The 20033-nt window shown below is 40.5% G+C and overlaps 2 protein-coding genes across 2 annotated transcripts; one reads left to right on the plus strand and one right to left on the minus strand.

Annotated features, from left to right (window-relative positions):
* The first annotated feature begins 306 nt into the window (after nucleotides 1-306).
* pptc7a (protein phosphatase targeting COQ7 a) lies at nucleotides 307-7974 on the plus strand. The gene is made up of 6 exons (XM_029511655.1): nucleotides 307-848; nucleotides 2715-2894; nucleotides 4858-5056; nucleotides 6206-6329; nucleotides 6874-7003; nucleotides 7163-7974. The coding sequence occupies exons 1-6, from the start codon at nucleotides 647-649 to the stop codon at nucleotides 7219-7221; spliced, it is 894 nt and encodes a 297-aa protein (XP_029367515.1). The 5' UTR covers nucleotides 307-646; the 3' UTR covers nucleotides 7222-7974.
* Nucleotides 7975-14258: 6284 nt separating this feature from the next.
* On the minus strand, nucleotides 14259-19036 carry LOC115048665 (ubiquitin-conjugating enzyme E2 G1-like). The gene is made up of 6 exons (XM_029510331.1): nucleotides 18866-19036; nucleotides 17022-17124; nucleotides 16832-16929; nucleotides 16451-16629; nucleotides 16232-16339; nucleotides 14259-16141 (listed from the first exon to the last, which is right to left on the minus strand). The coding sequence occupies exons 1-5, from the start codon at nucleotides 18906-18908 to the stop codon at nucleotides 16253-16255; spliced, it is 510 nt and encodes a 169-aa protein (XP_029366191.1). The 5' UTR covers nucleotides 18909-19036; the 3' UTR covers nucleotides 14259-16141; nucleotides 16232-16252.
* Between the last annotated feature and the right edge of the window lie 997 nt (nucleotides 19037-20033).

Consider the following 20033-nt stretch of genomic DNA (forward strand, 5'->3'; position numbering starts at 1 on the left):
TTAAAGCGCAATAGTTCCTCGGGAATGGTTCATGCTAAAAGGAGGGCCCACGAGGGGGAGACAAAATGGAAAGAGCAAATTACGAATCGGTGAAGGAAAGTGAAAAGCATTTAAATTATGTATTTTATAATTTTCCCGAAATCCTTTTGCCATTTTTTTAACTAACGCGGGTAGTTTTCTATGAATTTTTGAACTGCCCAAAACACAAAGTACCTCCACGCAGATAAGTTTGAAGCGGCATTTCCTTATTAGGAAACGTATGTTGTGTAATGTTATGTGACGTCAGAGAGTCATAAGACCCGGTGAGCCCCGAAGAGTGCGGAGCTGAGGGAGACTGGTTACGCCAATGTTTGTGTGTTAAAAGGTAGGACAGGCACCATGGCCGCGCAGAAGCAACACACAGGGGTTTGTGGGAGCAAACCAGGCCGCTGTCTTCTCAGGGTGCGGGACTGAAGCTAGCACACTCGTGGGAAGTATTGTCTGCATGCGTGGCGTCTGTTGTCGGCAGCAATGTCAGGCTAGCTCAACGGCACATCGCCAGCCTCGTTAGCAAGTTACCAGGCACGCGCCGTGTGCTCACGTTGACACGAAGCTAGCTGGGTTGCTAGCCTGTCCTGTCCGTGTGGCGGAAGCGGGTGTATGGGTGATGTTGTCCGCACTGTCGTACGGTAGGCTGGTTGCCAGAGCTGTTATCGGCGGACTTTCTCAGACAGACAGCCGCGACTACAGTCTGGTAACAGCTAGATGTGGCTTCGGCAAGGATTACCGTAAAGGCATCCTGAAGAAAGGGATGTGTTACGGGGACGACGCGTGCTTCATTGCCCGGCACAGATCCGCCGATGTTTTGGGTGAGTTTCAGATTCAAAATGTTGACCAACTAATGCGAGTAAAAGTCACCACGTTTATTTTAATCATTTCATACCTGATGGACCTGCACATGCGAATCTTTGTTTAATTGAAATACATACTTGCTCTACCTTATTATGGATATATCCACTGTTAACATCACATTACTGTACATCAGTGTTTGTGTTTTTGTTCTGTATTGATGACCTGCAACACTCAGTTGTCCTCTATGTAATTGGTAATTGTGGGTGTATGGATGATTGGTTAAATATGGATTTACATAATATGAACCCTGGGTTTATATAGAGATTCTGTACGTTAATTTTCACATAATCAATCTCAAAACAAAATCAATGCTGATTTAAGCCTATTAATAGTTAATTAAAGTAGTTTCATATGAACAACCCGATTTTAACACACCTGCAGGGCTGCAGTTCTGTGTATATATCAGGAATTAACCCATAAATATATCAGGATGTCATCTCAGCAAATCATGTTTGTTTCCTTGGGGATCAATCATTTCTGGGTGTTCTTCGAGCAGCCCTGTCTCTTTCCTGCTGCAGGCTGTAGAGACACATAGTCATCCTTGTATGGTCAGTAAAGCAAATGCTAGTTTCCTTTCGAGGAAAATCTTGGGCCTGATCAAATGTCCCCACGGGAACAAGCATCTCTCTCATCTAACCAGAACAGGTTTCTATATAAAGATTATTTACATCTTCACTTATGGATGGGGTGCATTTAGGAGTGCAGATAGATAAGGGAGAGGATATTTGTAGGTGTAAAATATATTTTATAGAATAACGATATGTAATCATTTTTAACTGTCTGGCCTGATGGACTTTATCTAACTTTATCAGAAATGTATGAAAACATGTCAGGTCATCTCCTTATTGATGCAGATATCTTTGGTTTGGTTTGGTCTTCCTCATCTTGAACTTTTGTAGTAGATGTCAGTGTTGCCTCTAGGATATTTTTTTTTTTCTAGAAGCTGGGGCAGGCTCTTGGGTGGGGGTTAACTTTTGCAACCTATTTATTGGCTGGCCACTTGAAAATATCTTTTTCCCCTTAGAACCACTACAACTTGTACATCTCAATCGTATACAACGTCAGAGAAAGGCTGAATGTAGAAAGTAAAAATAATAATAAAATAAAACTGTAAAATTCAGTCAGTAAAAGGCTAGCATAATCTGAATCAGTTGTCTTTCTCTTCTCAGAGAAATGTTTGAACAATCTCATCTTACAATTCAGTCAGAAGTTAAAACATCATGGCGTGTAGATATTAGCTTAATGCTATCAATTAGTTTACCCACGTTAGCGCCCAATTAACTTAAGCTAACCCATCGATACTTTGTGAATGTCTGTTTAACGTGTAAAATCTATTATTTTTTTGTTATCTTAAACTAATAAATCTACCTTTTCCAGGACGACACTCCTCTGAGTTTCCGACCTGTTGTCTGAGTGACGTCACTTTCAAGGCCGCACTCTCGCGAGTAATTAACGTTGTATTAACTCCAGTAGGACCCCCGCCGTTATGCTCAGCACCACGCTGTGCTGTGAAGATGTATTTTAGACTATTAAAAAAGAGGGAAAAAAAGAAAGCCACTCATAAATGACTCGAGGAAACACTGGATGTTCTTTCTTCTTCTTGGTCCAATTGCTTTTTTTTTCTGCCATTGAACCAGTCAAACGTCAAAATTAATGACTGTATTTAATTTGCACTTCATATCTTTTATATTTTAAAGAAAATTGCCCAGTTAATCAAGAAGCTGTGACTACAATATATCTAGATATTGGGGCAATGTGCTGAGTTTTTCAAACTATTATAAATAGCAAAATAATACTTTCCTTCAACACTTGTCTGATTGTAGGTGTAGCAGATGGAGTAGGTGGTTGGCGAGACTATGGCGTGGACCCCTCACAGTTTTCAGCTACTCTGATGAAAACTTGTGAGAGGCTGGTGAGGGAAGGGCGCTTTGTTCCGAGCAACCCTGTGGGAGTCCTTACAACCAGCTACTATGAGCTGCTGCAGAACAAAGTCCCACTACTGGGTGAGTGAAGCAAAATCTGAATATCTGTGTTCAGAGCCAGACCTGCCAGCTGAAATTAGTTTTAAAAGCTAATTGACCAAGTTCAGTCGATGATTTTGTACATTGTAGAACACTGGGTTTCTCTCACTGAATCTTCTTAAAATGCAGGTGGACTGGATTGTTCTTCAACACGTCTAACTGCTCAAGTCTTAATTTCTGAAACATTTGCACAAAACAGGGTTTACTACTGACCATGGTGCTCCTGGATCGACTTAATTTTTCATACATGGGTTTATTAACAGTCAACCAATCTAGTGAGCAATGCATATCAAAAATATACTGTATAAATGTATACCATGCCTGCCATTGAAACAGTATTTTTTACATGTGGTTTGGATCTGATTATATAGGGCTAGGTTGTTTATTTCCATTCAGTGGTGGCTGCTAGGAGATTTTTGCATCATGACTCAGAATCCCTAGGAATGCCCCAAGTCCCAACCTGTCCCATGCTGTTTCCAGCCATTGTACCACTTCCCCGACAACAAAAACACTCACAAACATGTAATATCATCAAACGAATGTTTCACTTAAGTTTATGTACTTTTCCATTCAATTCTCCCACATGCAGCAAGGGAAACAAGCTTGCTTTGTGCTGCAGCTCAACTGCACAGGGAATGTTCTTGTGGAAGTCGGTGTGTGTGTAGTAATCTGTGGAGAAAACAGAGGAAACCAGTGAGTCACAGTGTGTGAGGGGTGTTCGAAGGTTGATCCCAGAGAGCATATTTTGTGGCTTAGGGTTTTGTGTGCCAGATGAATCACTGCAGGATATGGCTGTATACTGTCCACCTGCATCACAAGCTAATGCGTCCTCACCATTTCCTAGTTGGTGGAACTCCACCAATGACGAAAATGGCTTTATTAATTATGGATTTCCAATTTTGTGTTTTCAGGCTAGCCTCATTCATCAGTTTCCCAAATGCATGTTAATTGGTTATCTACTCACTATCTCAAGGCTCAGAGTGATGTGCGTCTGCAACATCTCATTGACAGTGCCTCTGAAATGACAGACCTGGGTGATGGTTCCCCTTTGCAATAAATGGGACCAGAGTGTGTGCTGCATTCCCCTATAGGGCGAAGACGTTCCTCAGGCTCTCTGGGTGCTGGAGTGGAGAGTCCGACTGTCAGTCAAGTCTCAGATTCAGCAACTGTGTGTTTCTTGCCAAAATGCAGTACCAGCTCTATACCCCCACAAGGGGCCTTGGGAGTAGATTTGAAGACGGTTTATGACCCAGTCCCTCAAGGTGTCCTGTGGAAGGTGTTGTGGGATGGATGGTCCCCTGTTACAAGCCATTCAGAACCTGTCCTTGGGATCAGTCTGGTTTGCATTGCTGGCATCAAGTCAAACCCATTCCTGTTTGGAGTTGGACTCCATGAAGGCTCTTTGTCACCTATTCTGTTCATAATTTTTATGGAAAAAATTTCTAGCAGCAGAGTTGCAAAGGAAACTGAGCCAGAAGGCCAAGCTCTCAATTTACTAGTCCATCTGTGTTCCAACTCACATCTATGGTCAAGCTCTGTGGGTAGTCACCAAAGAGCAAGAATGCAAATCCAAGTGGGGGAAGCTTTACTTTACCCACAGTGTGGCCGAGCACAGCTTAGCGATTGGGTGAGCTCAAAGTGCTGATGTTAATCTGCATCCACAGTGGCCAGTTAAAATAGTTTGGATATCTGGTTAGGATGCCTCTGGAATTCCTGCCAGGTGAGGTTTTCTGGGCATACCCATCTGTGAGGAGGCTTCCCTCCTGAGGCTGCTCCTCCTATAACCCAGACCCTGATAAGTCATGGAAGACAAAACTGTAGATTTAAAATAGTTGGATTTGTATTGTCCAAACTTTTCATATCTCTACATTGAAATTGAAAGTAAGTGTGTGTGTGTGTGTGTGTGTGTGTGTGTGTGCGTGTGTGCGTGCGTGCGTGCGCACAGGTAGTAGCACAGCCTGCATTGTGGTTCTGGACCGTCAGAGTCACCGGCTACACACAGCCAACTTGGGAGATTCAGGCTTCCTGGTGGTCCGAGGAGGAGAGGTGGTCCACCGCTCAGATGAGCAGCAGCACTACTTCAACACTCCTTTCCAGCTATCTATTGTTCCACCAGGGTCTGAGGGGGCTGTCCTCAGTGACAGGTGAGACTCCCAGGGGTGGGAGGGTCCTCTCCAAAGGAGCTGGGATAAAGCCAAGCACATTCCAATAAGAATACAGATCATATGCACAACAAACAGTTGCCATGCTTGTATCCCTTACATCCAGATGTAGAATATAACAAAATTCCCGCGGGTCCTTAAAAAGTCTTAAAATGTTCCAGGTAATTAAAGCCTTAAATTGTCTGAAATTCACCATAAATTTGCTATAGGTATTAAATTTCCAGACGGCGCTGCAAAGATGGGGAAGTGCAAATTTAACGACAAATGGATAGAAGAGGATGCAATTAGGAGGTGGTTGTCACCGACTGAAAAAAAAATGAGGCAATGTGCAAATTAAACCAAAAGACTTTTTCATTAGGGACCATGGGCCTCAAAGCCGTCAAGTGAAAGGAGGAGAGCACCAGCAGTATATGGCAGCAACTAGCCACAGCAGGGCCAGGTTTAAATTGTCAGTAAATTTAAACAAAAATTGCCTTAAATTTTATGTGTTGAGGTCTTAAAAAGCATAAAATTTTACTCTTAAAATGGTGCAAGAACCCTGTATATGCAAATGTGTTAACAGTGTATAACAAGTCACATGCTGCTGTATCTCCTTTTTGCCAAGCAGCAGCGCCATAGATATCAACCAGTCGTTGAATATTTTCTGAGCTCTCCCTCTTACCCAGGTCAAAGTCTGTATGGGCCATCAGTCAAACTGAAGAATCCACAGATACGCCAGCAGGCTCCACCAGCTACTTACTTTATCTGTTTAAAACAGTCTTTATTTGAGCCTCTTAAAAGCAAAAAGAAGATGGTGAACTGCACATCACCAGTAGCACATAGTTTAGCTTAAATTTCCTGTAAATCCTCAGTTTCAACTTAATGCAATATGAGTTCCACTTGCACGCTGTTTTAATTTTGGACTTGCGTGTAATTTCATTTATATAGCAATATTTAGATGAAGCATTTACACAGAGTGTAATAGTAGATAAACCTCTGATCCAAAACCACAAATGCACATATATGAAAGCAATCAACAACCTTCACAGAAGAAGGAAAACATAATTACAGTGTTCTAATTGAGAGTTTTTCAGATCAACATGTTCCACTGAACATACTCTCTACCTGACTCCACTGCATTTGTGCCCTCAGCCCTGATGCTGCAGAGAGCTCTTCCTTCAATGTTCAACTAGGTGACATAATTCTCACCGCCACTGATGGGCTGTTCGACAACATGCCAGACTACATGATCCTGCAACAGCTGAAGAAACTCAAAGCAAGTCATACCAGATTTTATTTATATTGTGCTAAACCACAACAGTTACTTCTATTTGACATATGGAGCAGGTCTTGACCAAACTCTTTGTAGAATTATGTAAAGAAATTCAACAAAATCCACCCTGAGCAAACAGTTGGCGACAGTGGCAGAAAGACTCATTAGCGTTAGAAAGCTAAAACACACCTGAAGTGTGGCTAACTGTTCAGCTTCATAGATATATACCAGGAATATATATAGTAGGTGTCATCTGTAGAAATGAAAATGAATGTAGTGCTTCCTGATAATATTGTCTGAAGGAAGCATATGAAGGGTGAAAAGTCTTTTGCATGTCATTGGTAACATAAGGACATGGTAATATACATGATAAATATGATTTAAACAAAATTGCTGCAGTTCCTTTAATTCCAACTACATGTTCCACTTTCCATAATAAAATATCTTATTATTATCTTATCTTATTTGTCAAGATGCTCATAAAGTCATTGCTGCTGAGAGTTAAAGTGACAATATTCCATATTTATGCTTTTTCTGTGCTCCTCAGAATACAAATTATGAGAGCATTGAGCGGACTGCCCGCAGCATTGCAGAGCAGGCCCATATACTGGCATATGACCCCAACTACATGTCACCTTTTGCAGAGTTTGCATGTGACAATGGACTGAATGTAAGAGGTAGGTGTTTAACTTCCACATGAACCAGATAATAATCGATGCTCATGTATTAAACTTGAGGAAAATGGAATTTGATGAAATTCAATGACATTTTCCTGCTATGAAATGTTGTAATATATTGACTGCCACTCTTACAGGACACTGTCCTTATTTTTCCAGGAGGAAAGCCAGATGACATCACAGTGCTGCTGTCCATAGTGGCAGAGTATACCGATTAGAATCTGTGTAGAGCTACGACGGGGGGGGCATTTACCTTTGCAGGTGATGGACTGCTTTGATTCCTGCTGGCCAGGAGGAAGGACTAATGCCAGATGTTCCCCCCACATTGGTGGTTGATGGTTATAGTCAACTTCCTGACTTGAAGTCAACCTCCAGCTAGCTGTCACTCATCTTTCCCTTCAAAAATCTCTTACGTACCCACATTTCTGCGATGGAATACTTTACAGAATTGCTGAATAAAGAACCAGAGCAGAAAGGACCAGAGAGTTGACACATCCTCTAAGCCGGGCTATAGTGGTGGCATATTTGCACAGTTACAGCACTGAGTGGATAATCACATTCCCTGGGATAAGTAGTGATTAGCAGGGTTGGAGATGGGAATGCTGTCCATGGTTCAGGCAAGAGGGAAATTGGAGATTCAAAAAGTCAGGGCAGACGGTAGGTGTTAGGCTTTTAAAGTGGCCTGCTGTCAGAAGGGAAAGATATAGTCATCCAATAATATCAACAGAGGATGTGCCCAGGAAATGCCAGCATTAAAGCTTGATTAATGGGCTACCATATGCAAGTTGATGTTGATAATGATGTAGAAAACTTGAATGTGAATGCAGGGAGCACATGTTTGGATTAAAAAAAACAAAACAGAAAAAGATGAGTAGTGTGTTGTTCTGAGATGTATACATTTTGGCAAAAAGGGAGTAAGGTGTACAATTTCTTGGAGCTGGTTGACTCAATTAAATGTAGTAACAAAGCGTGTCAGCTGCCTTTTCCATACCAGTGTGGTTCAGGTTCTGCACACATGTACCTTAATGTACCTTTTTAACTTAAGCCTCTTGGTTGCTGCTGCTACATTATTAATAATGATGCCTTTTTGAATGTGTGTTTGGTTGATGTCATGATGACCTCAATGTACTTCTTATTATGTGTATGGGTCATGTTCAGTGTGTACAACGAAATGGATGCGAAGGCTCCTTTTTAGATCCCCTGGGTTGAAGTAGCCTTTGCAGCTTTAAATGTACATGTTTAGAACATACCTATCTGAAGGGATTGAACACAATGGATATTTGTCAGATGGCCAAAGGTCTTTTGTAAGATACTTGTTCAGTGGCGTCGGAATATTTTCTAATCACCACATCTGAGGAGCCTTAGAAAGTGTTGACAACCAGAGTTTACTTCCCTTGCTGATCTCTGCTCATCAGTCTGGTCACTGTAAGCATCGATGAAAAATGGGCATTGTGTTTCAGCTACATTGGCAGATTTTGATTTGGCATTTTCTTTTACCCACTGTTAATAATATTTCTTGGTCAGATCCATATTAAGCGCAATGTTCTGATGCATGTTACTGATACTGGGAGAAATGTCCATTATTCCTGAAATGCTTGAGTATTTGCCAGCTACAGAGCACAAAACCTGAAATTGTTAAATAGCCATAACTTGCTGAAAACACACAAGGTCTTTTCAATATTTTCCACTTTTTTCTCCGGAAATCTGTTTCTTTGAGTCAGGGTCATAGCAATATTGATAAATGCAATCCAGATCAGTGTGTGCAGTCTGCACAGTTGGACTATTTCCCTGCTGAATCTGACAAGTTCACACTGGATTGCTGCTGTGTCATTCTGAAACTAAACAACTGTGAATGGTCAAAATGTGAGTTTTAGAATTAAAGTGCTGAGTACAATCTAAGCAGCCCAAAGGTTACAAAACAATTCTTCCAGTTACTACTAGCTTTATGGTTCCTGACCCACACATGCCCTGATTCTCTTCTCTGCTGCCTCCCGTAAATTTCATCCTCCTATGTTCCAAAAACAACGTGAGTACATCTGTATATAAAAATACATGTACAATATGTAATTGAAGGGTATAGTATTTATTATTAACCTGTGTGTGATATTTGCTTTTGAACAGAAAGGGTTAGGGTTAGGGAACAGACAGGTACAGTATTTAAGGTATGTTTCAGAGATAGTTTTGCTTATCTCATTTATTTCTGAATCCAAATGATGATTCGGAAAGCCTTTTATTCAACAGGAGGCATCTGCCAGATTTGCCATCTATACAGAAACACATTGTTATTTATGTTAATTGCAATATTATATAAATGCACCCAACCCTTGTCATTTTTTACAACCAGTCTTACAGTGCTTGTTGATGTTGAGGATGTTAATGTTAACATTTAACGGAATTTTTCCACTCCACTGTTGCCAAGTTAACTTTTTTTTCTCATAAGTATTTTTGGGTATTCTTGACCCATTTTTCCGTTGTTTTTTTTTTTGTTTTGTTTTTTTTTATTATTATTATTATTTTTTGTCATTTAGGGATGAAAAACAGATTCTCACAGAGCTCTGTTCTCAGAGTCGAGGGCTTTTCATTTCCACCGCATCTGCACAAGGCAGCGAAACAGGCAACGTGGCATCAACATTCTGCTCAGAAGATAAGGCCCTGATCAGTAGGAAGCAGATCTACAGGGATTAAAAAGTTATGTGGTAGTGCACTCTTACAATGTTTTATTATTGTACAGTTGAGTTGTTTTCTTTCTTTATTATTCATTAGAATTTTTGCTGAATTCAGAAGAAAAAAAAAATACATGAACTAAGTACAAATGTGAAAGTTGCACAGCTTGCTGGAATGTCTTCTGATTAGGTCATTATGAAAAAATGAAGATGGCTGGACCAATACACTCAACATAGGACACCAGCTGTTTAAAACTCATTCATCATGGTGTGATGACATGCACAACTATCAGATCACATACATGGTGCAATAGCTAATTGTCTTCAGTCACGCCTCATATGGTGAGGCATGGCATTATGGGTACAGGTTCATATAAAGCAATTACTGCACTTTGATCAATCCTGTCAGAATTCAAAACTGCAAGTTACAAGTTGTTACTGTGGTAGAAGCTGTAGTTGCAGTGGTTGTAGTCCAGACCTCTCCAGGAACGTAATGTACACCGGTGTCATGAGTCTGAGGTAGGGGCTGTGTCAGAGGAGGTGGATAACAATTATTAGGCTCCCCTGGCTGGATGTCATCAGCCCTGTAGCAGCATGAGTATCCTGTGGCTCTCTGCTGTATGCCACAAGTATAACCACAGGCAAGGCAGCTGTGTCTGCACACCTGAAGGCACAAACAACACACACGTCGCTGTGGTGGGCTGTTCATGAGTCCATTATTCACAGCTAATGATCAGTTCCTCTGTGGGAAACATTAGACATAAAACTGTACAAGTTAAATGTGCACCTCTCTCTCTCTCTACGAACTCTCTCTACAAACTTTGCACAGAAAGTAAGGGCATTTGTGTTTGGTAGATTATTTATTTATTACAACAATGCTTCTTGGCACTAAATCTTATACCACTGGAAATCCTGTTTATTTCCCTTTTAAATGATGCAGCATTTGTGAGATGAGCAGCAGAGCTGAGTAAAGGGGTTTCCCCCATGACAACGTTGCTAAATCTTCTCTGCTAATGCCAAAAAGTTCATTCTGCCATTGGCTCTTGTTCAGTGATTGGAGGATTGAAGTTTAAAGACATTGGCAATTTAAGAATTTCTTCATTGAACTAACAGGAGCCTCAGTAGCGTGTGGAAGAACCGTACACAGCTTGTCACCTCCTCCTCATGCCGGTCACCAGCCTGGTCACACACTGCTGTGGGATGGCATCACATTCTTCAACAAGCATTTTTCGTGAGTCAGCCAACGTGGTTGTGTTGGTCACTCTGGCATGAACAGCACGCCCAAGCTCATCCCACAAGTGTTCAATGGGGTTGAGATCAGGACTGCTGGCAGGCCATTCCATCCTCTCCACTCCTGATAGACTGCTCGGTGGGGGCGAGCGTTCTCATCGTGGAGAATGGACTTCGGTCCCAGACTGTGGAGATATGGGATTGCCACTGGTTGCAGAATCCCATCTTGATATCTCTCTGCATTGAGATTGCCTCCAATGAAGACGAGCCTTGTTTTTCCACCATTACACGGCATCAACTAAAAGATGCTACTCTATCAGTGCAGCAATCAGCATAACGTTTCGACCCTGTGGACTCACATGTTGCTGACACCAGGGCGAACGGGCCTGTCGGTGAAGGGCAGTCACGGCAGGCTTCCTGGCAGCCCGTTGAGTCTGGAGATTGGCTGCGTGCACTCTGTTCCAGTTTGTTTAGGCAGAGAGCTGCTGGCCATGTCGTCCTTCAAGCCTTCACTGCAAATCTGTAGAAGACAGCCTGCGGTGTCCAAGTGCTCTGGCATCCCCCGTTATATGGAACTTGGCCTTCACTTTGGAGATGGTACTAGGGCTCACTCCAAATGATGCCGTAACTTGGTTTTCCAGAACACCAGCTTGAAGTTGTCCTATCATACGGGCCCTAACCAGATCAGTAACCGTGGCATGCCGAGTCTTGGAGCAGACATCTACTGACCACTGTAGCAGGGTTACGATTAGGTAGTGAAAGTGGTCTTAAGTCTGTTGACATAAGCAGTCAGACCTGAGGCACAAGGAGCACTCAGGGCTTGTGATTGTTCTTCAAAAGGCCCTGAAACTTAATAAGTGACTGTGACATTAATAAATGTATATAAATACACTGTACATGTATACAGCCTAAATGATTGATAAGAAAATTAAACAAAATGCAAAGCCAGCAAAGCCAGTTGCTGGAATCTTGAGCAGTAGGGACAGGAGCATTTGAAAATTGCTTGCCCATCATGTCCCTGATGTTACTGCAGAGTCCCAACAGCATTCACAAGCAAACCAAAGAGCAAGTCACAAGAATGCGCAACGGTACAAACTGCAACTGATGTGACAAGATCGACTAAGGCCCAGGGTGCTGTACAATTCAGCATGAGCTGCAGTTAGCAGAGCAGACAAACATAGCATAGGACAGATGATGGGAATTACAGCGCTTCAGTCCCAGGCTGACCTGACATTCAGCTCCGTGACTGACTCAAGGCTGGCTCCTAGAAGCGGAAAAGTGCTGACTGAGATGAAAATCTGGATATCATAAAACCTATTATTTCACAACTTTACCAGCCAACACAAACTCTCATAACTGACCAGGCTGGATAATTAAGATCAGACTGATAAGGAACATGGATTGACATGAGTCAGTAAAATTCAGAATATAATCCTTCTGCTAACTCACAAAGCTCTCAATGACCAAGCTCCATGATATCTCACAGAGCTCATAGTTCCTTACTGTCCCAGGAGGTCACTTCACTCTCTGGATGGAGGTTTACTTGTTGTTCTTAGAGTCTCCAAGAGCAAATCAGGAGTCAGATATTCTATGGAGCCAACTTCCAGTATCAGTCAGGGGGGGGGGGGTGGACTCTGTCGCAGCTTTCATGATCAGGCTTAAAACCTTCCTTTATGACTTCCTTTCAGCCTACAGTTAAAAAGTTAAGGTTTAATTCCTCTGTCGTTATGCTGCTGTAGGCCCACAGCAGACTGCTGGAGGACGCACTAAGCACTGCTCCCTCTCCCTCTCTCTCTCCCCCATCTACATCACTACCTTACATCTGTCTAACTTTGTCCCTCCTGTCCCCGTCCTACAGGTGCTGAATCATCTCTGCTCCATGTTCCTGCTGAATACCTGCTGCTGTGATAGTAACCTTTAGTTATCACTACACACTACTACTCACTCACATTGTTAGTTCCTCTGCTAAAAACCATATTTCCCCCACTGCTAATATTTACTAGCGCACACTTAGTGTTACCAGGCAGCGCTCATTATTTACATCTGTATGTTTTGTTAGCATTTTTTTAAGGCATCTTCTCTCCTCCCATTCTTCTTCTTTCTCAATCCCTCTGCTGCCCCCAAGGACACTGCAATGATGGGTGTACAATCAGATCGGCCGGTCTCACCATGCTGTGCTCTGATCATTGTAGTAACACTGTGAAACCTGTGTGAGGCACACACACCCTGCAGAGACTCACTCTTGAGGAAACGATTGAGGAAATTGTGAGTCCTGGTAACTCCTAGCACAGAAGCAGAGAATATTTGCAGAGCACTGCCACCAAGTGTTGACAATATGTAACACACTTTGCAGTAGTAATGTCAGAGGTCAAAGTTTCTTCATGTCCATAACAAAAAGGGGAGTGATATTACTGGTGTGACATTAGCACTCACTAAAGGGTCATTGAAGCCTTCTTGACTTTTTTTTTTTTTTTTTTTGCAAGGATGGGATCACAAGAAGCAGCACCCCTGCCTTTCTTAACTCCACATCCTTTGTGAAAAACTATTTTCTCAATGTTGGTAACCCCCAGAACTCCTTCTGCAAGTGGGATTCTGACCCGAGACATGAAGCATACCATGGCAGGGAAGGTAGTAGTCGGTTTTTATTTTTGAGACGTTTGGATACACACCTGATCTAACATGCGCAGCACATTAAGATAGTTTTGCTTCATCTGTTGCTGTACTGCAAATACTTACCCTTCTGCAAAGGTAGTATCTCTGACCAGCAGGGAGAACGGGGTGCTGAGTTAAGAGACAAGAGCTGATGGGGCTGTATATTAAAGATTGACAGTGGCCTTATTGCATAAATTATATAAAGTTATTGTCATTATCTCATTCTGACATATTAAAAGGCAGGGATGGTAAAAAAAAAAAAATAATTAAAAAAAACTAAACATGGGTTTGTTGCAGATTCATGTGGTTGTCTGCAAAAAGGGTGCAGACATCATAGATTTGTGAAAGTATATTGTTTTCTTTTGCTGGATTCTTACAGACATTCTGGTGTGTTTTAACATCTTCCTTTAGCTGCTGACCAAGTAAACACTCAAGGTATACTAAAAGCAACATGACACACAATCTTTCATTTCTGACAGTTTGACGATCTTTTTTCTGGAAAGAATAGAAATATAAGACCTGACTGAATTTGCATGAGGAAGGATATATTTAATCTAAGACTTAAATTAGAGATATAAATACTAATTTCAAACAAGCACTGAAATCTAACACCATTCCTCGGGCTTCAATTTACAATCAGAGGTTTAATATAGTTGAATTCTGGGTTTGTTCTCATTCAAAATATAAAAAATTTATGAAATTATAAGCCATTCTGTTTACACACTTTATTGAGCATCATGTCCAATATACATTGCATTGACACAAAATGGGGAAAATAAACAAAGAACAAAACACAAAAATAAACAATGGCGTTAGGGTGGATTACCTGGGCACACCATTTTCAGAGCATATTGCTTAATGACATTTCTAACGCACCAAATCTGTGCAAATACAGTGAACACCGGTCAGAGGAGGTCATGGTAAGTTAGAAAATTTCGACTTAAAAAGGTAACATCAACAGCCGTTATGTGATCAAACCTACAGAAGTCTATTAACTGTACACATCACATTCACACAGAATGTGCTAACAATGGTAACCTATTTAAACATATCGGACTTGCTCAGATCTGATTGCATGAGCCAAAATAAAATTGTTCACGTATAACATAATTCTAAGTAGATGTCATCATGGCTTAATAGCAAGGAACATCATCAATGAAAGTAAACAAAAAAACCAATGCCTTCCAGACTTCACCTGAACAAAAGTATGTATATTCTTATAATAATAATTAAACCTATTATGTTCAATCCCTATCACAAGACTTATTTATACTTTACTAAGAGAGTGAGCTATTTATAAGTCATGATCAAGAATTATAGCTCAAAATCAGTAATAGTAAAGGTGAATTATCTAAGTATGCACCATCAGAACTCAATAGCTTTACCTAATAATCCATCCAGAGTCTAAACCCACCACTGAATGTGGCAAACAAAAATCATCATTTACAGTGATCAAGAACCAAATATGCCACCAGAAAGGAAGTAAAAAGAACGGGCCTAATTCTACAACGGAGATCCTAAAAAAATTGCCATGTTAATGGATTAAAAACTCAGAAAACCATAAACTTTGTCAAATTTGTTCCACTTTTAAAATGAGGTAAGCTCCAATGCCAGTTAAACCATACACATGGAAAACAAATAAATAGGTTGTTTTTACGATCTGTTTTTGGTTGCTCATGATTCATAACAATGCTGTGTAAAGACATCAGACGACGAGATAATCAATAGACATCTTCACAGACAATTAGGACCACACAGCAGAGGAAGGGGTCAGGAATATTTGAAGTTTCTCTGACTGATTGTTGAATGAGACTCAAAGATGTTTGATCCTGAGAACTTTGCATGAACCTTCTCTTAGCATTAGCATTTCTTGTGCAAGTCATTATGTTAGAAAACAGTAGCTCTAAAATCACTGAGTAAGCCATTCCATTTATACATCCGCTGGCAATTATGGATAACAAAGCTGTCTAAGTGGATCATGCAGGTTTGAGAGTCATGGTTTTACACGCACTAGCACAGGTGACAATGCTAATCGGAGGCTGTTTCTCAAAAAAATGAAGTTATTTAAAAGTCCCTCTTAAGTTCTCAAGCAGTCCTTCTAAATGATGAGCAAACTGTGAGAGAGTGAAGCTAAACAAAGGCAACAGTGATTCAATGACAGTGTTAAAAATAATCACATCTATTGACAGAGATTTGCTGGGAACTACATTAATGTCTGCAGCAGGGAGAATGAGTGATGATCTTATGATAACAGGCTTTCATTTTGTTTGACACAATCTGGATCACTTAATTGCATAAGAAACTTGGTATAAAGTAGAAACTGTTCAGCAGCAGATAAAAAAGCAAGTTAATTTACAGTAGTGACATATCTTACATCATTAATTTTTCAAAATAAATTAAATTAAATTAAATATACAATTCCAGGTAGGAAAGAAGTTAAATACGCTGGTAGATTTCTAAAATTGGCTCATCTTGCGGAAAATGATGACCGTTCAAAGTAACATGGTTGAAGCTAACCTGTTCCTCTGAATGGCAAAATAAGGGGTGCAAAAGCCTTTTGCTGAAATTTTCCCTCTGAGGGCATTTCCTTTAACTGGAAACAAAAAACAAAAGACACACAAATAAATCATTATAATTACTGTTTAACACACGAGTGTTGGTTGAAAGATCTTAAATGACTTACCCTGGAATTTATAATTGAATCCTAATCAAATGCCATCTCTTGACTTTTTCTTACACAGCGAGCCACCTTCCTCTTGAACTCACCATTAGGGTCTTCTCTCCACTCTTTCTGCAGAGGCAACGTCAGACTCTTAACTGGCATGTATGTACTAAATGGTTTTTGAGCTGTAAATATTACAAGAATGAGAGTTGGGGGAAGGGAGTAAGTGATACAACTCACAGCAGCATCCACATTAGCTGGTGAATCACTGTTGGGGTCTGCCAGCATGGAGATAACACTAATCATTATTGTCTCTACTGTGTGGATTGGGAGCCAGCGCTCTTCAGGCTTTTCATAGCCAAACTTATCTTCTCCTGGCTCGTGCAGAATTGAGATACAAACATCTCCATTCTTTGCAACTGTGAAGAAATTTGTTCAAACAAGCAACGTAAGTCAAAGATGGATTTCATAAGAATGACACTTCAAGTCAGGGTTATGTTGCTGCTCTATCAAAAGCAAAACTGAACAGCAGCTTTCAAACTTTCAAATGTAATTGATAAGATAAAGTGATTACAGTGTAGATTTGAAGCAAGGAAACATGTGTATTCTAAATGTGTTTACCATTTGGGTGCCAGATTTCAGTGATGAACTTCATCTTTGGAGGTCGTAGAGGATAATCATAGGGAAAGGTTAGGTATGCTTTGAAAAACCCTCCTTCACTGCAATTGAAGTGAGAAATAGAGAAATTTTTAAAATCGTGAAACTAACTAAACAAGCTAAAATGCTATTATTCAAATATCTTCTAACTTACAAAAGGGTATCTTGTGGACCTATGATCACAACTTCCCATTTGTATATGTCATCATCATCTATAAGACCAGCTGAAAAGCCCTCAACGGGATTCTTGTTGAGCTCTGGGAAAAGAGGAACACAATATCTTTTTAATACAGTCATGTTACCAACCATCCATCCATCAGCTGCACCTGCTTATCCTTAACTGTCATACTGACACTGGAGCAGCCTACATGTCTAGGGTTGTTAGGCTAGTCACCCATTAATCATGCCTTTCATGCAGAAAAGGGAGAGGCAGTAAGAGTAGTGACGGCTGACAATCTAATAAAACCACTGGTAAACTGTCAAATTAGCTAGTTCCTTTTTCTCTTACAGCAGGTTTACAGAGGAATGAATATAGTTAACAATGATCCAGTGTTTGGCAAATATCAGAAATTCTTAGGAACCACAAGTTATATCAACATGAAAACACTTGACTGACAAACTACAGGACAGGTGTGTTTAGAAAAGTAAACACGCAACTGCAACTTGATATAATTTTAAAATAGGCCACAATTGCACAACACCAGAACAGAACAGCTTTTGCCAAGTCAGTACTGGCAGAGAATGATGAATAGCTAAATTTAATCTACACTGCAGTCAAACCATGTATTATACCAGCAATAGGTGAATATAAAATGATTTTCTTTTTCATTGCAATTAATTGGCTGCATGAATTCTTGCACGGGTGTTGACAGCAGGCTATATTATCAGCACTGGTCACATAAATATTAAAAATAATAACAATTTCATTTAAAATCTATCCATTGTTTAGACTGGTGGCTATCATTCTTTTGTGATATTGACCACTTCTTGCGCTAACCTTGAAGGCTGCATTACTTTTCAGTCATCGGTCAATGAAACAAATTATTGTTTTAACTTCTCACTGTTAAGTAGAAGTATCTTAATAAACCAGCATAGTTATGAAAACGCTCCATATGAAGTTGTTAAGTGAAAAGCCTAATAGGAATTTAACTATAGGTGTTGTAAGTGTCAGCATCACATGGTTCATCTAATTCTCAAGTGTGATTAAAAAAAATGTTCCGATAAATTGAGAAAACACATTTGGTTTAAAATAAAGACCTGAAAGTAATTCTTCTAACCGACAATCAACAGGACATCATGTTTTTCCAGTGTCCAGGTCCATGTGTCCGCTGCCACCATCGGCAATATTACTGACTCTTGGGGTAAAATGGGGCAAAATGGGGCAGGATGGGGCAAAACGAAGCAACGGGATAAAAGTACAAGTTTACAAAGAGTGCTTCAACACGGAGATGCTACAACTAAGCAGCATCACAGCCTGAGCTCGGTCTGACACCACAAACATTAGATATTATCTGTATAGCTGGGAGATAAGTTTGTAATTTCATTGCTGCTGATATAATGACGTACGTGTCTATGACATGCTCGGACTTCTTACAGCTAACATCCATAAAAAAACTAAAGTTTTAAGAGCAGATGACTCCTTGGATTGATTATTCCTTTGTTCCGTCAGCTAACTAATGTCGAACTTGCTAGCCCCCTTAGCAAGGCTGCCGATGCGATTGATTTTATGCTAAAGATATAAATATAGGTGAGCTATATATACATATATGTGTATATGAATATGTATAGACACTCCAGAGATTGGCTAATCGCGGCGTTTTAGTCACACACAAGGCTGCAGTGATAAAGGAACCCAGTGTGCTGCTTGGTTAGCTTTCTGAGCTTACTCCTATGGCGTAAACATAGCTTTGCGTAGCTGAGAAAAAAAAGCTAACGTTAGCTTTAGGTAGGTGGCCTTTCCGTGAACAACGTTGGCTCATCAGGCTCCATTCATATTACCTGCCAGTTGTTTTCGAAGGAGTAAGGCTGATTGTTCGGTCATGGTACGCGGGCGGAATGTAAAAACACTTTCTGTGGATGACTGCTTTCCGGGGAATAGGTAACGCTGAAATGGAGAGAGATGATGCACCGCCTGCTGCTCTCCCTCTGTGTTTTGACACAAGGATCAGCTGCTGGTGGGAGCTGTGCGCCTGCGCGTCTTTGGACGGCTGACTGAGTTTATCTGCGTCCGTTCAAGGCCACACAAGAGGTTTGTCTTCAAAAAAAAAAAAAAGCACACTGGCTGGACAAATGTTCCAGCCGCTGATAACTTCATGTTTATAGTGATTCTACTTCACCGGTGGCTGTTTATTTCACGCAGTTTAACTGAGGTTCGGTTGATATGTCAGATTTTATCGAATGTTTTATAGTAGGGGCCGCTGGTATCTCAAGTCAAAGTCAAAATGTATTTATTGTCAATTCTACAATGTGTACAGGACACATAAATTGCGTTTCTCTGTGACTCTCAGTGGATAAATTAAACAAAATCAAGACTTAAAATATATTATATGTTGTAAAAGACGAAAAAGAAAACAAAAGGCACATTAGTAGTCCAGGTATTTGAGTTGATAAAGCTAAACAATTAAAGAGCTGTCAACATGTGATAACTGTAAACTTATGATATAATATAATCTAATTGATTATTTTCTCGAGTCTGCTAATGAATGTAATGGACACGATGCTTTTCCTGGCATGCGTGGAAACAATCTTTCAAATATCAAGTTAAATCAGATTTATTTATACAGCACCAAATCATAACAAAGTTACATCAAGGCACTTTACATATAGAGCAGGTCTAGACCAAACTCTTTATAAAATGATTTAAAGAGACCCAACAGATCCCCAAATGAGCAAGCACTTGGTGACAGTGGCAAGGAAAAACTTCCTTTAAGAGGCAGAAACCTCAAGCAGAACCAGGCTCGGGGGGGGAGGGGGGCAGCCCTCTGCCTCGACCATATATAAGTATCCTTATATTTGTGTCTCGCAGTGGCATAAAAAATATTTTCAAGGATGGAAATCAAAAACAGGATGTCCCCGGTGTCGTGCTATTGCATCATATCGTCAAGGGGACTTGTTGGGAAGGACACAAACAGGCGATCTCTGTTTTGTCTTTTTGTTTACATTTGTG

This window comes from Echeneis naucrates, chromosome 9 (assembly GCF_900963305.1).
Source record: "Echeneis naucrates chromosome 9, fEcheNa1.1, whole genome shotgun sequence".
Classification (NCBI taxonomy): Eukaryota; Metazoa; Chordata; class Actinopteri; order Carangiformes; family Echeneidae; genus Echeneis; species Echeneis naucrates.